The sequence below is a fragment of the Medicago sativa genome, chromosome 8, assembly GCF_051527215.1.
Source record: "Medicago sativa cultivar Bolivia chromosome 8, Bolivia_mono, whole genome shotgun sequence".
Classification (NCBI taxonomy): domain Eukaryota; kingdom Viridiplantae; phylum Streptophyta; class Magnoliopsida; order Fabales; family Fabaceae; genus Medicago; species Medicago sativa.
In genome coordinates, this window is record NC_140756.1 from 21,177,919 (window position 1) to 21,201,115 (window position 23,197).

The 23,197-nt window shown below is 32.4% G+C and overlaps 3 protein-coding genes across 7 annotated transcripts; all 3 read left to right on the top strand.

Moving 5' to 3' along the window:
* The first annotated feature begins 4,339 nt into the window (after positions 1-4,339).
* Positions 4,340-11,321, top strand: LOC146897762 (AT hook motif DNA-binding family protein). 5 transcript variants are annotated; one of them, XM_085731799.1, is made up of 6 exons: positions 4,340-4,670; positions 5,694-6,209; positions 8,640-8,707; positions 9,663-9,794; positions 10,179-10,340; positions 10,913-11,321. In XM_085731799.1, exons 2-6 carry the CDS (start codon positions 5,783-5,785, stop codon positions 11,150-11,152), a joined length of 1,029 nt encoding a protein of 342 aa, XP_085587925.1. In that variant the 5' UTR covers positions 4,340-4,670; positions 5,694-5,782; the 3' UTR covers positions 11,153-11,321. The 5 variants fall into 5 exon arrangements, with proteins under 5 accessions (XP_085587925.1, XP_085587927.1, XP_085587928.1 ...); XM_085731801.1 differs by having other exon boundaries at positions 4,669-4,746; XM_085731802.1 differs by lacking the exon at positions 4,340-4,670 and adding an exon at positions 4,766-5,474.
* A 3,935-nt stretch (positions 11,322-15,256) lies between these two features.
* Positions 15,257-15,785, top strand: LOC146897763 (putative ripening-related protein 1). The gene has a single exon (XM_085733231.1). The coding sequence runs from the start codon at positions 15,258-15,260 to the stop codon at positions 15,705-15,707; it is 450 nt and encodes a 149-aa protein (XP_085589357.1). The 5' UTR covers position 15,257; the 3' UTR covers positions 15,708-15,785.
* A 3,368-nt stretch (positions 15,786-19,153) lies between these two features.
* On the top strand, positions 19,154-21,706 carry LOC146897764 (protein GAMETE EXPRESSED 1-like). Its single transcript, XM_085733229.1, has 6 exons — positions 19,154-19,711; positions 19,868-20,455; positions 20,536-20,662; positions 20,766-20,952; positions 21,074-21,221; positions 21,326-21,706. Exons 1-6 carry the CDS (start codon positions 19,224-19,226, stop codon positions 21,573-21,575), a joined length of 1,788 nt encoding a protein of 595 aa, XP_085589355.1. The 5' UTR covers positions 19,154-19,223; the 3' UTR covers positions 21,576-21,706.
* Positions 21,707-23,197: the final 1,491 nt, after the last annotated feature.

Sequence of the window (23,197 nt, forward strand, 5' to 3'; positions counted from 1 at the left end):
AGAAAATTCTCATTTTGAGTTTAGTCAGAGACAAACAAATGATGTTGTTAATTCTCAATGGTCGGTCTTGCCCAAAAATATTGGAGAGAGCGACAAATACTAATTATTTTTTTAATGCAGATAATATTACTGACAACTACATTAAACACAAAGTGTGCGAAGAGTAGATTAAAAAGAATAAATAGTCGATACATTGTCAAAATGCTACAAAACACAAAGTGAACTTGAGAGATTGTGGGACGAGAGATAAGAGAAATCTCATAGTCGTAGACGAGAGCTTGAGCGATCGTGGAAAATACCCAAATATATAAAAGGTATTTTGGTCTCTCTCTCTCTCTCTCTCTCTCTCTCCCTCTCCCTCTCCCTCTCCCTCTCCCTCTCCCTCCCTCCCTCCCTCTTAATGAAGGGTGATATGGCTACCATGAGCTTCCATTAAGAACCGTCATTGTTTAAGTTTTAATACGTGTAGCTATATTTTTAGCTAACTCTCATACTTATACCATCATATATTTATGTTTTTTTTGGCAGTGATCATATATTTATGTTTTGATATCTAATGAAATGTTATGAAAAAATCTACAATTAATTATAGAGAAATGATATTTGTACAATCATTTTGTGATAACTTTTGCATAACTTTCTCTCTTATACTCACATGACAATCTTATTATCTCTCTTACTTTTTCTCTCTCCATTATTTTTGACCAATAAGAAGAGAGAAAAACAAGGTTGTCACCAAAGTTGTCATCAATTGGATGTACAAATATCACTACTCTTAATTATATTATGTTATATGATTAATGAAAAACACCTACTAAAACGAGTACTAATTGACTAGCACGAGTAGTAATAACAATGTTAATTTTTTGTTTAAAAAAATAAAAACAATGTTAATTTTTTTATTTGTTTTTTTGAAGGAACAATGTTGTTCATTAGTTCCCATATATATTTTCGATGATTTAGAGGCAACCTATCACCCGAATTTTGTGTAGGAAATATATTTGCCAAACTGCGCGCGTGGACTACCTGCTTGTACACCTCCTTCCGTGGGTGACATTCTAACTTTCTGTTAGTCTTTGTATAGACAACCCACAATCTGTTAAAAACTCCAACTTGATTACATAATCCATCAATATTAAATTAATTTGAAAACATCACATTCCACTTATACAATCTAAACATATTTTGCTCCAATGGTAGAAACGCGAAGGCTCTGTTTGGTAAAAATAGCGGATAGCTGATAAGCTAGCTGATAGCTTTTAGCTGATAAGCTAATTGAAGTGTTTGGTAAAAATAGCGGTTCAACTAGTTGATAAATGTAAAATGACATAAAGGGTATTCTTAATTCATAATAAAAATTATATCAATTAATATTTAAGTATTTGTAATTTTGTAAACTAATTTTTCTTTAAAAAAATACTTTAAATTTATTAATTTAATATATCCTATGTATTATAAATTAAATTAAATTTTATTCACTAAAATTTTATCTTATGTTTATTATCATTTAAGTGTTTCCACTTTATAAAGAAAATAACATTTACCTCAAAAACAAAAAAAAGGTAACACTAATAGAGTAATACTAATAAAGTAACACTAATAGAGAATAAAGAAAATAACACTTACCTCAAACAAAATAAAAAAAATAAAAGTAACACTAATAGAGTAATAGTATTTTGTTTCGTAAAAAAAAACGAAGGTATATATTTTTTCAAAAAACAAAGGTCAGCTATATACAAAAATTGGAATAAAGGGATAGTAGTCTTTATTACTTAGCTTATTACAAAAATTGTAATGGATAAAAATGGAATTTAAATGAAATAATAAGGGTAAAATTGGGAAGAAAAAGTGAAAAGCTATAAGCTATAAGCTCAAACGCTACTTGGATTAGCTTCTGAAAAATAGCTTATAAGCTCGTGAAATAAGCTATAAGCTCATGGTCAAAAAGTGTTACCAAACAGAGCTTTTTTTGTCAAATGAGCTTATAAGCTAGAAGCTAAGAGCTAAAAGCTCTTTTTTTGGGTTTACCAAACAGACCCTAAAGCAACTTTTATGCAACTTATTTTCAATAATTTGTCTTATGCAACTTTAGTGATTCAGTAGCTTATTTAAGCTACTTCAACTATTTCTTTGCTAACCATACTACCACATCATGGTTTTTTCAATGAAGAGAAAAAAAGAGAAGAACGATTCATCATTTATGAGACACGTGCCAATACAATTTTTTTAAACATAAAAAGATGTCGAAAAAGAGAAACATAGTTGAATTGGTTTATAAGTCACAATTAAATTAGCCAACGTTAGTGTCATTCTCTCCATAATGATACACAAGTGAAGTCCGTTAACTATAATATGAAATGGAATATGTAGGGTCTAATATTTACCACAGTCACATCATTTTTTGTTATGGTCAACCATAAACTTATATGCAAGATTCTCCTCTCGTGCGTTGGTAACTTTTGCCATTAAGAATCGTTTGTGTTGTTGATCAAATTGGTGAATTTGGTGGGTGTTAGCTTTTTAAAGCTACTTCTCAATGTCTTTTATTAGATTTTCTGAGTATTTATTGCTTGATCTTATCATTGTTCTATTTGTTGTCCTCTCCTTAGAAATAGTTCACTAAATCTAAAATATGTTCCTTCAAACAACGTTGTAATTGGAAGGTTTTATGTTCCTTTCAATACATAATTAGTTGACTCGGTAAGGTTTACTGTCATATGACCTGATACCTCCCTTTATCATATGTCTGAGTTCATTTTTCTTTTGAAATACTATCGACCCACCTCACCACCTCTCAGTCAAGCAATTTTCTCTGCACTAATAATCAAAATATGGCTTCTCCAATGCACAACATAAATAGATTAAATGATAAAAATGATTGTTAAGATCCAATAGTCGAGTTGAACCCTATTGTTGTCAAGCCTTTGATCTTGATGTTCAACATATCTAGAGCCCACAAGGGAACTACTATTTGAAATAATTAAAAGGGGATTGTTAACAAGTGCCCTTGGGGCACTTGTTAAGAAGTTTAAAAATGAAATTTTATCTTAGGAATGATGTATTCAACACATTGAAAGTTTAAAAACTAACTTTATCTACATAAAACTTGTAAATTATTTCTATATATGAATCCTTAACTAGTGCCCTAAGGGCATTGGTTACTAAAACCCTAATTAAAATGCCAACTAGATCTTATGTCTTATAACAATCAAGTTAAATATGATTGTAAGTAGCACATGTTCAGGATTTTCTTCTAGCTATACCGATTGATGGGTTAGGTCAGCATATGTCACCAGTGGAGTACCGTATTATCCTTAGATACCGCCTTATGATTCCATTATTTTCTACTGATGATGTATGCCCTGTTTGTCGTGAGGTGTGCCTGGATACTTTTGGGGAGCATGCAATTCATTATAAGGAGCTTCCTGACTTTAAGTACATACATGACTTTGTTAGGGATGCCCTTTTTGATATATTCAGGCGGGCGACAGTATTAGTGAAGAAGGAGGCCTCTATAAACTTGCTGACTGACCCACTAGATAGAAGATTGAAACTTAGGCCTGCAGATGTTATGGTGTACGGATGGGTAGGGGGAAAACATGCATGTGTGGACTTGATAGGGGTTTCACCACTCGTGGAATTATGAGGGCTTTTACGGTAAGATAGACATCCCTAAAAGTTGTGTCAAACAAAGTGGCCAAACATGAGAAAACGTGTTCTGACAATCAACGTGTTTTTATACCATTTGCTTTTAACACTTTTGACTTCCTAACGATATCACGACTCATAGGTCCATGAATGTTGGTTGTGTTTACCAGGATTGATTTTTTCATCCAAAAGGATCCAACGGTACAACTTATTGCTCGTTTACCTTATATTTATATATATATTAGTAATAAAAAAATAATTTGATAGCTAATGCTGTGAATTCTGTCCATTATTATATAAAAAAGATAATTAGTAATAAAAATAATTTATCTCAAAACATAAATTTATATAAAAAAATCTTTACAAACGAAAATAAAACTTTTCATTATTGAGAGTGTTTGCATGGTATCCAAAAAAATCCTAGTTCAAACTTGAAACATCCAAAAAAACAAAAAAGAAGAAGTGCTTTTGTGTTTTGTTGAAAAGTTTTGTTTGTTTGTGAAATGCCAGTGAGTAAAGCATATAACTAAACTCTATCCTACAGCATCTTTTCATCATCACCATCATCGTTCATCATCATTATTCAAACTAAACAAGGACCCTCATCCCTAGAAAAATAAAATTATGCAATCTTGATAATGACTTATGCAACTGACACACACACACATTAAGAAAGAGAAAAAACAGACACACACACACAACAAACATAGCATAGCAAAACACTATTCAACATTCATGTTTTTTTTTCTCTTCCCTTTTTTTTACATTCTGTAGTTAATGTTGTTTGTTCTCATCTTCTGTTTCTTTCTTTGCACTCACTCACTTTTTCTCTCTCTCTCTCTCTTCTGTCACCCACCATCATCTCTCTTTAATTCCCCATATGAAACCGTTGAACATATTTCAACTTTCACACTAGCTTCCACCACATCTTCATGAAGAATATGAACCACTTGATCACAATTCACAATTCACAATACCCTCTTGAGTTTTGATTCTCTCTCTCTCTCTCTCTCTCTTCATATGTTAGTACCCTCTTCTCTCTTTTTTCATGTGTGTATTCATTCATAGGATAGCACTATCTCTTTCTTATGCTTTGAGGTGTGAAATATCTTTTACTGCTTTTCACTTAATTCACCAAAGTTGTAGCCTTTTTGTGTTTTTTCTTAAGCTGTTTTGTTTTAGTGTAGCATTTTGTTTTTTCTTAAGCTTTGTAAAATTGACTTCAAGTAAAAAAATGATTTTTTTCTTCTTTTTTGGCTTTTTGATTTTGTGAGTGTATGCATCAAAGGATAAGCTTAAAAGGGTTATCTTAGAAATTGCTTAATGTTAAAGATTTTGTTATGGTTTGGTGGTGTGACTGTGAGAGTGGACCTGTTACAGTTCAGCTGGTCTTTATCTTCAACTTGAAGTCTTTTTTAATTTTCATGTTTCTATATAGTTTGGTATGATGTAATCTAGCTTCTGCTTTTGTCCTCACTCTAATTGAATTTGTAGAGTATTTCCATTGATCTAGCTCCTTGTTGTACTTTTTAGTTGTCTTCTGCATGTTTGGTTTGCCTTTGAGTCTTAAGGTCCTTTTCTTTTTCCTTTGCTTGCTTTTCACATTTAGATATGGATGTCAAACATTCATATGTATAATTGAGTAGAGCATAACCAAGTGGTTGATGAGTTTAAGTTAAGGTCGGATCAATGAGGAGTATTCGAGTTCGATCCCTGACTTAAACAATCTTTGGCTAGACTTTGCTTACCTTCTGGCCGAACTTTGGATTACCAGAACCCCTTTTTTCTGAGAACCATATGGTTAAAACGAAATAAAAATCAGTAGAGTACGATTACTATTGTTGAGAAACTTTATTTGTTCTATCTTTTCAGTTTTTATTTGTATGATTTGTGGCTAATTTTATCAAACTGCTGTCATTGATTATATGGTTAAATTTTAAGCACTTCTTGACACTCTTGTTTGTGCCTGCATATTGGATTTCATTGATTTCATGGTTTTCTGACTTGTGCATTTGTTTCTTTGTCATTGATTTTAAATGTGACAGAGATAGGTGGTAAAGTTTGGATTGCTGAATATTAAAGGGAAGTTCAATTTTTGTTGTCAAAGATTGTGAAGGGGCTTGAATTTAAATGCATGGATCGAGGGGACCAAATGGCGGCATTATCCGGTTCTGCATCATACTTTATGCAGAGAGGATTACCTGGTTCTGGAAACCAACATGAATTGCATAATTCCCCTGGTATTCGTCCGCTGAATACCAATTCATCGTTTCAATCAAGTATTGGTGGTGGTGGTACTATTGGATCCACGATGCCGATGGATTCTTCTGGAATTGGATCTCAATGTATCAATGTAGGTGCTCCTTCTGGGGGTGCTGCTTCAACCGGTGAACCTGCCAAAAGGAAGCGTGGAAGGCCTAGAAAATATGGGGCAGATGGAAGTGTGTCGTTAGCATTGACTCCAACACCAGCAAGCCATCCTGGAACCGTACCGCAAGTCCAGAAACGCGGTCGAGGGCGCCCTCCAGGGTCCGGGAAAAAACAACAGTTGGCTTCTTTCGGTAAATCTCTATTCCACTTTTTATTTTGTGGCGTTTAATTATAGTATAGTAATTTTAATTTGAACTTGAGATATATCTGTTTCGTAAATTCATATCCATGTGTTGTTCGATTGTATAGTTTTTGAAGTTTTATTGAGTCAAGGTTTTTTTATTTGTTCATACCGGCATTCTAATCCCTTAATGAACTGAATTAACAATGAATTTTACATTCTCACATACACAAAACACTGTCTATTCAAAATTTTACGGAATACAAAGATAGATGGGCTGTGCACAGAAGTGGTCGAGCTTTCAAAAGTCTTGGTTCATTCTATCTGTTTTAAATTTTTACGATATTTTCCATGAAACTATCAGCGTCGAAACTTGAAACACTTGATTGCTTAGACCGTTACTTCACATTTTTCAAACATTGACTTAACTTCTATTATTTATTCAAATATTGCAGTCAATGTGTATCGTTTTCTTTCTCCGTTACTTGACTTGTTTTCAATGTTTGACGTACGTTTTCTTCACATTTTTCAAATATTGACTTAAATTTTATTATTCAAATATTGCAGTCAATGTGTATTGTCGTTTTCTTCCTCCGTTACTTAGCATGTTTTTCAACGTTTGACGAACGTTTTATTTGTAATTATTACACATGACGCGTGAAACACCCTATTGTTTCAGCAATTACATCACTTTTTCCCCAAAGATTTTACTGATTAAATTACAGCTGACACATCGAAACTTAGACTATTTTGGTCATTGGTTATTTTTCAAAGATTAACTTCAATTCTATTTGTTTAAACGTTACAACTAACACGCCAAAACACTTGTTTCCTAGTAGTCCACATTATTTGTTCCTTTGTCACTAAGATAATATTTGACAATTTATACCTTTATATTTGTTTCAATACAACAATTTTTTACCATACCAGAAATATTGATGCATATTTTTACTGGGATTATAAGTGAAATGGGCCAGTCCAGGCTAGGCCTTATTATTAAATTGACCTGGCCCATTTAACAAATTTAAATCATTAGCCTACCTAGTCTATTTACCTAATATAGTTGAAAGCTTATTTTTATAGTTGGACCACTAGAGCTATCTCTTTAAAGAGATCACCAAGTATATTTTTGATGACAATACAATTAATATTTACTATATTGAGAACATTAACAATAAATTTTTTATTTTGGATGAGCTAAAGAGTACAGACACAAATTTTGTTTTCTTACATAGGTTCTTTTTTTTAAAATAAATCTTGACCTAGGTTAGGTTTGGGACAGCCTATAAGCCCGAAGAGGCCTCTTGACCTATTCGCACCCCTAATTTGGATGCAGGCATGATAAGTGGTTTTGGTTTATTAAACTTTTGTTTTAATACACAATATAAATTGTCCATGATAGACCTGTCCTGTTTTAAATTTTAATACACAATTTCGATATAGATGTTTTTTTTTTTGGGATTGGGGGGAAATGGGCTTTGCTAAGCTAGGTTTGCTGTAGATAGACCTGTCCTGTTTCAAAATTAAGGCCCAAGTTTGGTCTGTTTATCTGAGGTCGCCTTTTTATAGCGAGGCCTTTAGGGTGTGTTTGGATTGAGGGTTTAGGAGGGGAAGGGAGGGGAAGGGAGGGGAAGGGTTGCTTTTCTTTTTTTAAATTACGGACTATACAACATGTTTTTCTAAAATAAATTAAGTGTGATTGAAGTATTATATGATCGTTTATCATGTTAATATGTTAACGTTCTAAAAAACAATTCATAGTGTCCGCAATTTAAAATGAAAAGTAAACCCTCCCCTCCATTCCCCTCCATCCAAACACACAAATCCAAAAGCTTACCTCTTAATGGGATGACAGGCCTAAGTCTTTATGTAATATATAGGCCACTAGGACTAACTCTTTAAATAGGTCAAACTGTATATGGATTCAAGGCATTGAAATGAATATTTAGTATAATGTCAAACAATAGCAATAAAATGGTCATTTTATTACTTATATTTATTCATACGGTTAGCTTGTCAAGACTATAAGACATTTCAGATAGGCTAAAGTCTGACTCTTTTATTTAAATGGTCTTTTCATTTGTGAAGTAGTAATGCAAGTCTTAAGATTAGCTACAAGATATTTGATTTGTTTTTGCCTCCTATGAAGTGCACAAGGACAAGTAACTGTATTTTCAAAACCTCAACTCGATGTTCTTGAGAAACGTGACCGGCTGAGTTTAGTTTTTAATGAAATGGTTTATAAGATAAATTTCTCTTAGAATGATCTTATGCGGCAAGTAGCAAAGATGGATAAATTGTTGTGAATCTGTGGTATAAAGAAGTATAACTTGGGCTGCAAGTTTCTTGTCTAATTCAACCTAAGTGATTGATTTATGTTAATTTGGTTTTACTAATTCTATATATTTATGAGTTTAATGTTTTGAGTTGTTGTTGGCAGGTGGTTTGATCTCTAGTTCAGCTGGAAATGGTTTCACTCCTCATGTCATCTCCATTGCAATTGGAGAAGTATGCTACATTTCTTTTAACAGTATCAATCTTTCTTTTTTGTTATTATATATGTCTGTCGTTTATTTTTGGCTAAAATACATTTTTAGTACCTTTAGGGTGTGTTTGGATTGAGGGTTTAGGAGGGGAAGGGAGGGGAGGGTTCAATTTTCTTGTTTAAATTACGGACTATATAACATGTTTTTCTAAAATAAAGTAAGTGTGATTGAAGTATTATATGTTCGTTTATCATGTTAATATGTTAACTTTTTAAAAAACATTTCCTAGGGTCTGTAATTTAAAAATGAAAGTAAACCCTCCCCTCCCTTCGCCTCCTAAACCCTCCATCCAAACACACCCTTAATCTATGTTTTGGTTCCAATTTGGTAGATTAGCTTTTAAAAGCTTTAATTGGGTCATTTGTCCAAGCTTTAATTGGGAATTGGGCCACATATCTATTATTTATGATTTGCAATTGTCCCTTATTTTATAAAATTTACACCTATCTGGACCCCTTTTCTATGTAACACTAGCACTTTAGATTGAATGTGTGTCCAGTGCCCAATATGTGTACATGGCTACATTCAATTATTCCATTTTATCAAATTATTACTAGTGTCGACATGTCAGTTTTATTAGTTGCTTATTTTATATCAATACGGTCCTTTTCGAATACAATTTGAGCGAAAAGGTCCACGTTGAAACCAAAAATCCGAAAATTTTAAAAGTTACAGGACCAAAGAAATAAAATAAGGGACCAAAGATATGTTTTAGTATTTAGTTTTGTTAACAGTGCTTTTTTTAATGGAAGTACTTTTTTAGAAAGGGAATTCATTCAAGACATGAAATCATGCTTTAGAAAATCTTCGATGTTTCTTTTAGACGATCCGTTTGAATTTTTGTCTCATGTTCTGCCATTTGTGTAATCATATGTAAGACACACTCTTTTGAAAATAAATCCTTTTCTTCTGTGTAGGACATTGCAACAAAAATTCTGGCATTTTCTCAGCAGGGACCTAGAACTATATTTGTTATGTCGGCCAATGGTGCTGTCTCTACTGTGACACTTTGTCAGGCTTCGACATCTGGGGGTTCTGTCACATATGAGGTTTGGAGCTTTCTCATTTCTACGTACATCTATGTTTCTATTTGTTTCTAGTTTCATAAAGAATTATGATTGTTTAAATACATATACGCATATCTGTTCTTGTATAGAAGTGTTATACATGCACATAATCACATAGCAACCCTTTATGGAAATGTTAGTGAAAGCACTAGCCATTCTTTAGAAGAATTGCTTAGCTTAAGAATTTAATCAATTTTTATAGGCAAATGTTAGCGGTAGCATTTCCTTATATGATCGCCATGTTATGAAGTTAATAATCTGTTTTTTTTTTCTTACCCTTCAAAAAGTCTCTTTAGCATGTTAAGTTTGTTTATTCTTTTGTATATATGATTATGTTTAATAATTTGTGGTCTTTTGCCTCAATAGGGGCGTTTTGAGATACTTAGCCTGACGGGCTCTTACTTGGTTGCTGATAACGATGGCTCGCGTAATCGAACGGGTTCATTAAGTGTTTCTCTTGCCAGTCCTGATGGCCGTGTCATTGGTGGAGGCGTCGGTGGATTGCTCATTGCTGCAAGTCCTGTTCAGGTAACTGCTATTCTACCGCTGTTAGGATAGCATTGAAAATCCCCTTTCTCACCTCAAAATTAGAAACATAGAAAACATTTTCTATGTTCACTCAAGTGTTTGTTTGTTGCTGTTTTACTTTCTGAAAAATTCCCTTTTACCTCTGTTTACTTTGTGAAAACATTTTCTATTTCACTAAAGTGTCTGTTTAGCTTGAGAAAACGTTTCATGTTTTCATTTTCTGTTTTCACTTTTACTTGCAAAATTGTCACGTTATTTACACTTATGTTTTCTGTTTGTATAGGAAATAGTGGCAACATTTTGTGTTTTCACTTTTACTGCACAAACATATGACTATATTTAATTCATATACATCATCATCAGTGTATAAAGATTTTTTAAGTTGCCAATCAGTTAGAATAGTAGATCATTAAAACATTTGATTTTAATCACAACTACTTAAGTTACACATGATCGGTTGTGATATGTCGACAATATAAAACATTTTACACCAATATATTATCAAAATTAAACTCCGCTGCAAAACCCTAGTTTTATTTGGATAGCTAAATTCGATTGGTCATGACTATCAGGTGATAATCGGGAGCTTTATGTGGGGTGGACCAAAAACCAAGAACAAGAAGAATGAAGATTCAGAAGATCAAGAAGTTGGTGTAGAGGAAAATCATCATCATGGAGTTCATAATCCAGTTGCAATGAATAGCATTTCACCAAATCAAAGTCTGACTCCAACATCTCTCAATTCTTGGCCTGCATCGCGTCCATTGGATATGCGTAATTCCCATATGGACATTGATTTAATGCGTGGGTGACAATTTATTTTATTAGCATACACCAGTATTGGGTATACATATTTAAGATTCATGGTTACTCATCTAATTTTCGCGTAGTAATGACTCAATGTGAAGTTCAAACTTTAGAGTAGAATTCTTTCTTGACTTTTGGAATTTGATTAATGTCAGCTATGGTTGATTGACTTTAGAGGTTCTATTCATATTTTTGTAGCTGTGAGGAATTTTAATTTTTAGATTTTGCTTTTTGTGGTTCAAGGGTATGTCGCGACTCGTGGTAAAATGTTGTAGTTTTAATCAACGAGATTAGCAGAAGTGGCTAATCTTCGACATGTGGTGACTTAGGGCTTGAAGTTCTTGGAGAGGTTCCCTCTAACAAGATTATTTCCATTAGGAAATCTTGCGATTTTTGTCATTAGATTGTTTCATGGAATGCAGTGATATGATGCAAATGATGATTTATTTCTGAATCCAGGGAAAACCTAGACCGGGTTTTGTTTCAAATTTGTTTTTTGTGTTGTAAACAAAATGGCAAACACCACCATAAACTCACACACACAAAGTAGAGTTTGAAAGCGGAAGCTCCCAAAAAGTATCCAGACTAACATTGTTAGCATTGGCGATTGGGCTAGACTATAGAGTATTTCTTTTTAATGAGGAATCAAACTTGGTACTTCAGAATTTACAACATTCACACACTTGGTTTGTCAACTACTTGAGCTAGACTCTGGTGGTAAAACGAATTGAGTTACATATTAGAAAGTTTGTTATTGTAATTTTATTTCATAACTTACTATAAATTAAATATTTTTTTTAATCTAAATCACCACCATTCATGTTTAGTCTTTATACAAATTTTATTTACTGTTAGTATTTTTTTTCTTCAGATTCCTAGAGAAACAAAATAAATAGGGACAGACTAATAATTGCTGAGTAAAACATTGTTGAAGAAACAAATAAAAATCATTAGTATCAACATCAATTGCTTGTTGTGTGTAACTATATAACTTCGAAAATAACAAATACTAGTCCTAGTCCAAGCACTATTTATAGTAAGAAATAGGAATAGCTTGTTATATGATGCTCAAATGATTGAGACTTGTGATTTTGTCATATTTATGGACAATAACATGCTGATGCTATGCACCATAAATACCAATGCCATATGACAACCAATTGATCCATTTTTTTTACCGTGAAAGTTAAAAGATATGATTGTTCAGTATCTATGATCACGTACATTTCAATGTTTACTAACACAACAAGAAAAATAGTTATAAACTAATAACATGTCGGCTTGAAATGTGGTTATGTAACATTGTTTAGGTGATTTACTGGAAATTGGAACAATGAGAGGAATAGTGGCAGAAGTTAACTCACTATGCTTCATAAGATCTATAATATATACACAACTATATATTTTTAATGTCCCTAATTCATTGAAAGAACTACAGTTAAAAACAACAAGAAATGTTCATGAAAAGGTAGTTACTGTCTTCATGTGATTAAAAAAGTAATGCCTTGCCGTATTTGGGTGCACTTCTGAGTCCAGGGGAGGACAACTCATAGGGAATTTATGTTCTCCAGAAAAACCATTGGCCTGCATGAATACAATAGAAAAATTTAATTTTAAACCGTTGTCATTAAAAAAAAAATTACACATAATCATGTTATACCATCTCCAATGGGAGGGTCTTAAACATTTAAAACTCAATACCTATTAGATACCTTCATTTGGGAGAAACTTTTTCGGGGTCTTATAAGACCCGGGATCTCACTTAAAACCCTCAATCATAAGCGGGGTCCACACTCCTTTAATATTAAAAAATTAAAATGTAATAATATAAAATTATTGATAATTGTTTAGTGGATCCCATTTAAGGAATTTGTGTGAGATACTGAGTTAGAGATATTGAGTGCTTATTATCTACTATTATTAAAAAATTATAAATGATTGATGTGTACACGCGGCATGTAACAGCCCAGGTGGGTCCCAGCTAGGCACTGTACCCCCCGGCACTGTTACTCACAAGCTTAATCACTACCCCATGATTGATGTGTACACGCGTCATGTAACAGCCCAGGTGGGTCCCGACTAGGCACTGTACTCCCGGCACTGTTACTCACAAGCTTAATCACTACCCCCCTATAGTAGTGCTTTTGCCTCCCGTGGGAATCGAACCTAGTACCTGGGGTTTGTACACGCGGCATGTAACAGCCCAGGTGGGTCCCGGCTAGGTACTGTACCCCCGACACTGTTACTCACAAGCTTAATCACTACCCCCCTATAGTAGTGCTTTTGCCTCCCGTGGGAATCGAATCTAGTACCTGGGGTTAAGTACTAGTTCAATGCATTCCCACTACCAATTGAGCTACTAGCTCAATTGGTAGTGGGAATGCATTGGAGTAGTACTTAACCCCAGGTACTATGTTCGATTGGGTACTATGTTCGATTCCCACGGGAGGCAAAAGCACTACTATAGGGGGGGTAGTGATTAAGCTTGTGAGTAACAGTGCCGGGGGTACAGTGCCTAGCCGGGACCCACCTGGGCTGTTACACGACACCCATTTAGATACCCAAAAATGGATGTCTCCATTGTGGATGCTCTTACAATATGTCATTATAGTGAGATGTGATTGGATGTTTTTGTATAATATTTTTTCTTAATCGATGGACGGATTAGAGAACATATTTTTTTTTCTTTCAAAAAAAAAAAGAACATATGTTTTTGTATAGTATTTTTGTCGGTCAGACTAAAACTTGTTAATGTATATAATTTTTTTTAGGGGATTAATAATATATTTTTTTTCAAGTAGCTTAATGGCTGAAACTCACATATCACATATATTAAACGTGGAGAAGTGGGATGTTCGAGGTTCAAACTCCGACCGCTGCATATCTCATGCATTGTACTCCCTCCGTTTCAAAATACATGTCCAATTTTTGCAATGTGCACTATTCACTTGACTTACTTTGACCATACTTTTTAACTAATATATAAATACAAATATTAACATGTAAGATGTTGTTTGATTTGTCTCGACAAATATTTTTAAAATATTAAATTTTTATAATTTTTTACTTTAGATAATTAAAGATATTAACAGTCAAAATTGTGCATTGGCATATGTGAAGTGGTTGACTTGGACATGTATTTTGAAACGGAGGGAGTATATAACAATGACTTGAATATATGTTTGGTGTTTGTAAATATATATCTAGTTGTAAATTTGTTAAAAAAAACAATGAAAATTATAAAATTTCTTATATTTGGTTAAAATAATAAATTAAATATTTTAAATAAATGATAAATAATCATTAAAGAAAATGCCGAGATTTGGTGTATATATATATATATATATATATATATATATATATATATATATATATATATATATATATATATATATATATATATATATATATAGGGTAATGCTAATGCACACACACTCAAAAAATAGAATGTGTATTTTAGCATTCTACACTTTTTACATTTTGACAAAAAACCCACACTATTCTTTTTAAATGCCACTAAACCAAATGGATGTTAAGGTAATTTAAATTTTTTTCTCTCTCATGCAATAAATGAATCCATCCCTTTTGGTCAAACATTCTTATCTCTCATGGCTGCAAATAACCTTGTTTCTCAGTTTAATATATATATATATATATGTATATATATATATATATAGAAAACTAAGTTATTTGTGGTAAAAGTGAATATTAAATAGCTTATTCATCTTAAAGAGTGACTTCTAGCCAATAAACTACTTAAAAAAAAATCAAAAGAAATAAGTTAATGCATTAAAACATAATATATAATTACTATGTACACATGTTGATTCTTAATTGTCAACAACAGCTTGTTTTTTATGGAGGTAAGATCAATATTGTAGCATAAGGTTTTAACTTATTCTAAAAAAATATAATGTTTTTCATGATAGCTAGGTGACAGACCCGTATATGCTCCACCAATTTAAACTAACCATTGGTCTTGATGAAAAAACAAAGTTTTTAAATTAATTTGACACAAGAATTTTGTCTTTTTGAACTTGATATCTCTATAAATACCCTGTTGAATAAACTCTTTCTCACACCATCATTGAAAATAATAAAAATAGTAAAATGAAGGGTGTCAAAATTAGTTCAAATTCCATTCAAACAATGGTCATTCTTCTAATCCTTGTATCAACTTTGTGTCCAAGCATTGAAGCTTCAACCAGAAAACCAAGAAGGTTTAAACCAGAACATCGTCATAAAGCAATCTTAACATTGAACAGCTTTGAAAAAGGTGGAGATGGGGGAGCAGCATCAGAATGTGACAACAAGTTTCACTCTGACAAGACACTTGTTGTAGCATTATCAACTGTTTTGTTTAACCACAAAAAGAGATGTTTGAAAGAGATTACTATTTTTGGTAATGGTAAAAGGGTCAATGCCAAGGTTGTTGATGAGTGTGATTCAAGTAAAGGGTGTAAGAACAATATTGTTGATGGTTCTGCTGCTGTTTGGAAGGCTTTGGGTGTGCCCAAAAACAAAAGGGGTGAAATGGACATTTTCTGGTCAGATGCTTGATGCAAATAAGTGAGAATTAGTTATATCTAAGTTTGTATAATAATATAAAGAATAAAGGACACAAATTTCCCATTTAAAATAAAGGCACAAATTCTGTATAAAAATGTCATGAAAGAGTTCTACAAGTAGAGCTTTCATTCTCCACATTAGTATCATGAAAATCATACATTCAACTTACTCCTTAAGAGAGAAAGAAACATAGAAGATGTCTTGTTAGATGTATAATATTAATGATATGATGAAAAGAAAGATAGAGAGAAACTGAAATTTTGAATGATGTATGGAAATTAAAGATGTCTATGTATCATTGTTGTAATATGATTAGTATGTCAATGTAGTTTCAGCTTAGTGATATGAAATTGACTTTGTTACGCCGAAATATGAGGCAAAGTTCATGTAGTAATTTCTCTATTTGATTAAATTACTCCCTTCGTCGTATTTTAAGTTTCTTTTACTATTTTTTATTGTCTAAAATTATTTGTTCATTTTATAATATCAATACAACATTTATCTTTTCTATTAACATACCCTTATTTATTGCATTTCAATAATCTAAATACTCCTCTAACTAGAATTAACAACGATGTTTTAGTAAATAAAACATATTTTACGATTAAAATAAAACTATTTATTATATTCATAATATATGTGCAAAACTCAAAAGAAAAATCTAATTTGAGATGCAGGGAGTAATAATTTATTTATTTGACTTTCACATGTTTCTTTTTAAAAAAATCTTCACTATAGTACACATGTTCTTCAGCTATATCTTTAAATTTATGTTAAAAACACACCTTGATTTGTGCCAAAAAACAGTTTTAATAGCATTTTCCAAAAAAGTTAATAAAACTCAAACCATTGGAGCAGGGCCGTTTTTGGAAATTTGATGGTCTAGGACGAACGTATAATCTGGATCCTAAATAAGAGTATATAAAAAATTTAAATTTCCGTAGTGTGAAAATAATTTGCTTGAAGAGGATAGTTTTTACTACGTTAAAAAATAATCTAACAAAAACATCAAACAATTTCTACGGGCATTTCTAGATACTAAGTCACTAATAACTGTGTCTGCATCAATATGTTCTATCATATTTATCTCAATACATAAAATGACTAGATCATTCAACCTTTCTTGTGACATTGACGATCTCAAGTCGTTTTTCAATAATTTTAACATCTAAAAACTTCTTTATGCCACAATCACCAGCATAGTTAAGAGAATTCGATAAGCAATTGAACATTTGGATAACAATTTGCAGCTTTGACAAACTCAAGAATTTTAAATGTTGACATCAACATATGTGACACAGACATTTGCAACACCTTTAATTTAGAAAAATGATCATTTGCATCAACATATGACAAATCCTTATGAGAAAACGCAACCTTAAAAGTTGTGCAAGATCTTTTAATTCAGCGTTATCCAATGATTTCATCATTCTTGCACTATGGGATGGTTTCTTTTGACGGAAGGGTTTGGAATGGTGAAAGGCTACGGATTTGAACTTTCTTTATAACATCACAAAAAATTATTAATAGGTCAACAAAGAACTACTCCCTCCGGTCTCATATGTAAGAAAAGATTTTTTTTTTAAGTTCATTGAGTAATTAATGTACATAGTCTATATTATATGTAAGATACATTCATTAATGTATGAACCTAAAAAAAAAATATTTTCTTACATTTGAGACCGGAGGGAGTAAGTCCATTATTAACAACCACATCTCCCTTTTTTCAAAAAAAAAAACCACATCTCCCTTGAAAATTGAAGTAGTAATATTTTTAAAGGCTTAATGAACTCTTAATTTTTTTGTTTGGGGCCAAAATTTCTTACTTATATTTTAGAGCCTAGGACGATCGTCCTTCTTGCCCTGCCTCATATACGGCACTGCGTTGGAGAGGACGCTCACTCTTTTTTCCCTTCCATAATTAAATAGCATTTTTCAAAATTTTGTTAAAGAGCATATATATTTTTTGTTTAATCTTATGTATGTCAAGATTTTTTTTTATAATCCAAATAAGACAAAGAAAAAAAATACTATTTGCAAGTATCAAGGATATTATTGTTGTTTAATATACATGATCATAATGAACTCCATAAAATATATGACTGAATAGATTTGTTTAAAGGGGTTGCGACTGATCATCTTGCAACACACCACGAAACGACGTATCTGTTCAACAATAAACGAGGGACACAAATATATATTACTCATTTCACAAAAGTATTCAACCATTCCAATCTATAGGTATGTCTCTCTCTGTTGTCTTTTTCCTTTTCTTCATTGGATTTTATTATGTATATTATATAGTTTTATCAAGTGCATATTGCTTATATTACTTATTGATTATCATACACTTTGGTGCACGTAAATGTGAAATTTTGACCACAATTTACTCTTATTATTTCCAGGTTTGAATAATTTTGTTGTTTTACTTAAATTTCTTTTATTTTTGTTCCATCTCAAAGTTTCGTTGTCCTCATTGTTCCTTCTTTGTTTTTCATCTTGTTGTTTTCTGGATACTGCAGCAGACCAACGGTTACGTAACGTTAATTTACTTGTTTGTTATTTGACCATTGAAATCTATATTGTAACATTGGTGATAATGTTTTATCTTTGAAGAAGAATATCAATGATAAAGATCTTTATTTAGTTTTTTTTAAGGTACATGGTATTATTTAGTTTTAATATGATCATATTGGTTTGATTTAATTGACCACTTATTAGTTTATTTAATAGTTACTTTATTGTACAGTTAACATATGTAGATTGCAAAGCAATATTTTAAAAATTAAAATGGACACTGATTAAAAATAAAAAATAATTCATGTATTCACGCAGTCAGTACATAGTGATCGTTAAATTAAAACTGAACAATCCACATTTTCAGTTTAACATTCCCCTCAATTATTTTTTAACATGTTGGGAAGTCACTGTTTCTTATAAAAATATTTTCTTTATATTTTCATGCATCATTTTTTTTGCTAATAATATTTTTAACATCATTCGTCATTACTTAAAACACTTGATTTTATACTATATTTTCAGAGGATTCCATGATGTGATGCAAATTATTTAATTAAGTGATTATCTATATTCCAAAATCATTAAATATTTCCTTTTAGGAATAGTGTGATGAAGAGAGAGATTAAATAAAGAAGTCTCCTTTACATTAGTTTTGAAGGATCGAACTTAGGTTTTTTGAATAATTGTTATTTGATGGAACTCTTTAACCATTTGAGTTCCATTACTTTCTTAAAACAACTTTTCATATGTTGGAAAAATATATTTGGTTTGTGTCTTGTTTTTCTTCATATTTAGTTTTCATGTGTTCAACCTGAAAAGGTATTTAACCTTTTCTTTTCCGTAGATTGATGCCTTTGAATGTGTGTAGTACAATTATTCTCCTCCCTTGTCTTCTAAATTGTTAGCATTCTTCTATTATTTTATAATTTTGTTTGATGCAGGTTTAATCTCCCCTTGTGAAACTTTAAAGTGAGGTAAAATTCTCAAATGCATCATAGGGTTCATCTTCTTGTTCATCTTTTGCTCCTTTTCTCATTAAGATGTGAATCATGGGGTTGGTTTTCATCATCTAAGGAAGAGAGTCATTCTAATGAGAGGTATGAGAGGTCTTACCACAATAAAGGAAGTTTTAAAGGTTCGAGTGCCGAGTTCTCTATTGAGGCTTTCAATGATCCAAAGGGAATGAAGCTAATAGAGAATGCTAAGAATAAAATGGTTGGCTCAAATACTTGTTGGCAAAATGCTTATCAACATCTTTTTGCCGGATGTTCCGAGATTTTGGCTGCCGATGAGAAAAGGTCTAGATTAGCTTGGCATCTAAGTGATTGTTTTCAAAGGGATTCTGGAAGGGATTCTTTTCCTCATTGTGACTCAAAAACATCAATTGCAAAATGCTTGAGAAACTTAGATGACCTTGCTCATAAGGTTTACCTTGAATTCTACCTCGAAACCAACTCAATTTGCTATCAATTACAGTTAAGTGCATTTGCTTTTTACCAAACTATTTGTATGTTGTTTATGCAAGAAAAATAAAATAAATAAAGAGTGTAAGAAAAATGCTTAATGATATATTTATTTTTCAAGAAGTGGTGTTTTTGTCCAAACCCTAATAATGTTGTGTACTTTTACAGGACACATGCATTCAAGCATGAAACTGAGAGACTTGTGACCGAATTGAAAAGTTCTGCGCAATATGTCGAGGACAAGTTAGATAGAATCGAAGAGAAATCCGATGATTTGTTACAAGGCTCAAAAAAGATTTTTGATTCTCTTGAATCAGTTAATAGTCACACACAATTAGTAGCTCAAACTGTCAAGAATGTTGAAACTCATATTGATGTGGTATTAAGACATTCTGAAAGTGTTTACGAACAAACTACAAAAATTGCAGCATCGCAATCACAACTAGAAGAAGGTCAAGAGGACATGAAGAGGAAGTTAGAGGATGGTGTAGCATTGCTCAAGGAATCTTATAGTTATTTGGGAAAAGAAATAGAAAAGTTAAGAGATGAAGCTATTGAGATTGAAAATGAAGTGATCAAAGTTGGAGATGCTATGTCATCGAAGATGAACACGCTACAAAGCAAAGCTGAAGATATCGGAAATATGGCTGGGATTTCCTTAGAAAAACAACAGGAACTTTTAGACGGACAATCCACGGCACTCACAGGCCTAAATTCGTTGAACGAGGTTCAATTCAAAGCACTAGAGGAGAGCAGGTAAGATTGGTTAAATTTGTATTCATAAATCAGATTTTGCATTTGCAAAGTGCTAATCTCATATAATTGGTGAAATGTAGGAAAAGCCTACAATATTTTGCTGAATACGGACATAAGCAGCAAGAAGAGCTTTTACGACGTCAAGAACAGATGCAAGGAATTCACGATCGGTTAATGGAAAATTCAAAAACAATATTGACTGCTCAGGTTTGAAACTATAGTTTCTGTGTGTTAAATCCTTATACACATGCATCCTTAATAATTTTTTTGATTAAGAATAATTACTTATACTTTATCTCATACTTTATAGGAAACATTTGAGGCAAAACAGGCTACTATGTTTGTTGCTTTGGATAAAATCTTTGCTTTGCAAAATGCCATGTTGCTTGAATCAAGACTGATTAAAGCTTTCTTCATGTATGCCATATCAATCTTTGTCATTTTTATGTTGACTAGCACAAAGCAAACCTACAATGTTCGACCGTTACTTTACATTGGTAAGTATACCAACAAGTGATTTGTCTCGTAAAGTGAGAAAATTAAAGGTCGATATTGTAATCATCAACTATTGATATTAATCGTTTTACTCTCTAACTCTCTGTTATGGTTTGTTTACAGAGCTTTGTGTTGCTCTCTTTGTGGAAGTATTCATTATTCGTTTAACGAACAATGATATTGAGCAACAAACATGGATAATAAACACGGTCCGATTATTTTTTATGGCAGCTGCTTCAGTTCAACTTATGTATACAATTTTCACATACAGGTAAGTATACCAACAAATAATCTATAACTTTTTGATGCAAAACTCATTTCAAGTTTGATTATCAAAACAAAACAAAATAATAGAATTGTATGTTAATCATGCAGGGACTATGAAAGGTTGAACCATCATATGCTCCTAACACTAGTAAATAAGATTAACAACATTCAAAAATTGAAGGAGCCTGAAACTACTGATTATGTGGATTGGTATCGATTGCTTGATACTGATTTACCTGATGATGTGAACTGTCTTGATGATCCGGACTTTGTAGTTCCCGAAGAAGTTGCAGAGAATTCAATCACAACCTCTACGACAAAAAATTATAATCTGCGTTCACGCAATCGTTTACATTGATTCTTCCCGCCACCATAAACACATACATTTTCATGATTATGGATTATATATCCTAATGTATATGTAACTATTAATGTGATTGCATGTGAAGGTTGTAATGAAGAATAAACAAGAATTTACTTTTTGCATGATATTCATTTTGATTAAGAGTTGAATTCTCATAGTTGGTGGACATTATATGTCTTTATTTACAAGTGGTCTTCACAACTACTAACCAAACTGAAATGAAACAAAATAAAAGTACTTCGAAGTTTGAACGAATCTTTAAGTGCAATTAACCAAACAATTGAGGGTTAAAAGAGTTTCACTAAGGATGAATCGTTTGGGAGAACCCGAACTTGTTTTCTGGGTAGAAACCATTGTTGGCCATGCTATCTTTATCTCACGACGGAATTCCAGATTACTAAGGTCTCTTTTCCTTTGGAACTGGAGGGTTAACACCAAAAAATAAATCTTGAGTGCAATCGGAGTTAAGTATTCACAAAGTCTAGATTCACCGGACACCGTGTCCACCCATGACTCCTCGACTTTGAACTTCAACCCACCATGTTTTCTCCGAACTTGAATGTGATCATGCATACATGCATACATGCATAAACTTTTTTCCATGCATTTATCGGAGGACTTAGACAAGTCATTTTTTGAACATCACGGATGTGAACGCCAAGTGATACCATCTCAACTAAACTTTTAGTTTTGCTCAAGATTTTCAAATAAAACCGTGTTTCTCTGTGATGTTCACAACCACTTTGAAGAAGTCCTCTGACAAAAAAGAGTCTTTTCGCATTTGCATATCATGCATCATATGCATCATTCAGTGGTCACAAAAAGCTTCTCTCGTGCTCATTGCCTCCTGGTTTTGTCCGCCGCAGTCTGAAAAGTGGCTCGTGCTCGCAAAGTGTATCAACCAGATAGAATTCACCAAACAAGATTTCACAAGAGAAGGGTTATGGCTAACTTTGAAGAAGAAAACGCTCGGCTCCATGCCGAATTGGCTGCTATGAAAGAAGACTTGGCTAAGGCTCATGACACTATGTCTGCTTTGCTGGCTGCACAAGAACAACCAGCCACATCTGTCCCAGTTTCTACTGAAGCAATTCCGTCTATCCCACTATCTACTGTGGCTACTGATGCTCGTTTTGTTATGCCCAATGGGCGTCCTTATGGTCTCTCAGCTTACTATTCTCCTCAATTTTTAAAGTTTTGAATGCACCATTTTTTAGACAATTTTTCTTTTTTGGACTTCTTATCAAATGTCCCTATGTCCTAGGGACACTTGTTAGCATTTTCCATATTTTTATTTATGGAATCCTTAACATAAGTAAAAAAACACCATAAAAAACACCATAAAACACCATAAAAAGTCTTACGAATTATATGGAATTATTTCTATTTTATAGAAGTTTTTTATTAATATAATTTCTTAGTTTTTTTTTTTTACTATAAACAAGTCTCCGTAAGTTAATAATATATGTTTATATAGAGAATTCATCGAACAAAAAATAATGTTTATAAATTAGAGGGCTTTTCAAAATTTGAGAGGCAGATTTTTTATTTTATTTTTACCTTAAAATGAGTAGTAAAGAATTAGTATTAGTTTGAGTCTTGGACCCTAAACAAAA